Source organism: Pterocles gutturalis, unplaced genomic scaffold (genome assembly GCF_000699245.1).
Source record: "Pterocles gutturalis isolate BGI_N339 unplaced genomic scaffold, ASM69924v1 scaffold27822, whole genome shotgun sequence".
NCBI classification, from domain to species: domain Eukaryota; kingdom Metazoa; phylum Chordata; class Aves; order Pterocliformes; family Pteroclidae; genus Pterocles; species Pterocles gutturalis.
Window position 1 is genome coordinate 1 of NW_010111203.1, and position 2714 is coordinate 2714.

The 2714-nt window shown below is 48.8% G+C and overlaps 1 protein-coding gene across 1 annotated transcript in view; it reads left to right on the plus strand.

Moving 5' to 3' along the window:
• Positions 1-1341: 1341 nt before the first annotated feature.
• LOC104461927 (dynein heavy chain 9, axonemal-like) overlaps positions 1342-2714 on the plus strand; it is a gene marked incomplete at both ends in the record, with an annotated part of 83309 nt that continues 81936 nt past the window's right edge. Inside the window, 2 exons of the mRNA XM_010073674.1 lie at positions 1342-1458; positions 2361-2511. Coding sequence (XP_010071976.1) covers positions 1342-1458; positions 2361-2511 — 268 coding nt within the window. The remainder of the gene's footprint in view (positions 1459-2360; positions 2512-2714) is intronic.

Consider the following 2714-nt stretch of genomic DNA (forward strand, 5'->3'; position numbering starts at 1 on the left):
GAGCAGAGCAGAGGGGGAGAATCACATCTGAGTGGATGTGATCCCAGGGCAGAGCCCTCCCTCCAGTGGGCTCTTGCCTTGCTCCCTTCAGGAGGGGCTGTGCTGGGTGTGGGGTGGGACAGGGGGCTGGGGTGACTTTCCTTCGGTTGCTGGGACCTGTCTGGTGTGGTGATGGGTGCCTTGTGCTTTGTTCCCTGTAGTTCCCAGTACGCCTCTGCGATGGGTGGCATGTCCCCAGTGCTGCCTGGGAGGATCTTGCTGGAAAGCCGCTTGCTCCACGTCACACACAGGGCACAGAAAGAGCCGTGACAGTGGCTCTGCAGGAGCTGCTGTGGTGTCAGTGACCCCATGGCCTTTTGTGTGACCCTGAGTCATGCTTGTTCTTTCAGTGCTTGAGTTTTGCACCCTCTGTTACTTTCTAGAGCCTTTTTTTTAGCTAACACATGGCATTGGGTTCTGCTGGGGCTCGGCACTGATAATAGCAAAAGCTGTTGGCTTACGTTCTGTCCTTTCAGAAAAGAGGCGCGTGGCCTAGTTTTCAGTGGCTTTGTCCAAGCGAGGGCAGAAGGACTGAAGTCTCCCAGTTGGTCAAGTTCAGTCTTTGATTTGGGCTATTTTACCTGTAGGAAAACAAACGTAGATTTTATGCTTGAACTTCAAAGGATTTGTTATATCGGAGCAAGAAGAGCAGTGCCAGAAGACGATGGAAATGACAGAAACACAGAGGTGTTGAGGTTGGAAAGGACCTCTGGAGATCACCTAGTCCACGTCCCCTGCTCAAAGCAGGCTCAGCCAGGGCGAGACTGTGCCCAGTTGGGTTAAATATCTCCAAGGCTGAATGTGTCCGAGGGTGGAGGCCCCACAACCTCTCTGGGTGCCAGGGGTTTGACACTGCCTTTATTGGTGCCCCACTTAGACCCAACACACAATCAGAACCACAGGCTTGTTTGGGCTTGAAAATAGATTGGATTTGGAACTCAGCAGGTGGATCTGTGGGTTTTCTGGATGCTGGTGTAGTCTTCAGGCCATGCTGGGGGCAGAGGGTGCAGAAATAGTCCATCTTGCCTCTAGGCTGAAGTTAGCACTCGTTGGGCTGTGGAAAGCTCTCGGGACCAAAGGATCCATCCCAGAGGGCCACGATCTGAGGCATGGGACAGTGCAGAGATGTCCTCAGGCTCTGTGGGGCTTTGCCATGCTGCAACGGCTGAAGATTGGCTAGAGGAGTGGTTTAATTCATGGTGAATAAGAAGAGGAAAGATCTCTGGATCAAGAGATCCAGGATCAAGTGCCTTCTCAGTGCCATCTCCTGGCCTCACAGCTTGCTGTGTTGCCTTCCCTCAGGATTTTGAGCGAGACGCCTTTGATTTCCAGCAGAAAGTAGAAGACATCGACCATCGGCTGAGTACCATTTTCATCCAGGCTTTCGATGATGCCTCAGACTTGGAGCACGCCTTCAAGGTTTGTCTGTCGCATCCCTTCTCTTTTGTTAGAAGGGAAATTGGGGTGCCTACGGTTTGTCTTGGTGAGAATTATGCTGAGGAGGCCAGGCAGTGCTGTGGCTGCAGGCACGTGGGGCTGGTGCTTGCTGGTGGGAATGGACAGTGGGACGATGAGATGTGTAGCTTTTGGCTGGTCTTGGTCAGCGATGCTCCGGCTTGTGGGTCCCTCGCAAGCCATCAAGCCCTGGAGCTGGCAGCAGTGTGTTTGCTGAAAGCTCTGGGAGCATTTCTGCTCTTCCCCTTAAGACACAAACAGAACAGACTTTTTGTTCAGTTTTAGAGTTGTCAGGGAAATTATTCAAATCAGGCTTTTGGATGACAGGAGTTTTACTTGTGTCTCTGCCTGGGAGTTGGAGGAAATTATGCTTTTTCGAGGATTTCCTGGTGAGAACTGCTGTTAAAAACCAGGTGAATATTGTTAGTATCAATTTGGTAATATTGTACATGAATGTATTCCAGTTTTGGAAACTGAGGTTTTCTTGAAACAAGGCTGTTTTGTTTAGCAATTAATCTGTCTTGCAGAAAAAGTAAATGGTATTTTCTGAAAAATTTCAATATCAGTGTTTTTAGAAAAGACTGTAGAAAGTGATAGTATCTCTCTAACGTTTTTTAAAAAATAGCAAATTTTAAAGCATTTGAAGAGTGGCAGTTGGAATATGGTTCACCCACAGAGAAAGTCTGAGCATCTCTGTAACAAAGGGAGGGACTACTTGGAAAAGCAGGGTAAAGAAATGGGATTTAACTTTTCCAGAGTGCCCATCGGTGCAGACACCTGGGCTAGTGAGGAAGATCTCAGCAGGTCTCTCTGCAGAAGTTGGGATTGTGAATTTTTCCCCCCCTACTATGCCTTCCCCTGCAAAGTTGCTGAACTTGTTCGGGAGCCTTTTGGAGCGACCGGTAATTGCTGCAGACGTTGCCGACAAACTCTCTGTCCTCATCAGCATGTTCAGCCGTGCCCTGGACCACGCGAGGCTGATCTACGCCCGGCACATCCAGGCAGAGCGGGAGCTCGGTGGGTGGCATATACTGAGTAAAATGGATTTTCCAGGAATTTATGAATGGATTTAGATTAATTTGGGGGAAATTTTTTTTTTTTCCTAAGAAAACCCAACTTCCCAAATTGCAAATGTTTTCAGCCTCTATAGCTTCTAGTGGAAATGGGAATGCCTGGGAAAGCTCTGTTGTTAGTATTAAAGTAAAGAATCTGTTGTAGGG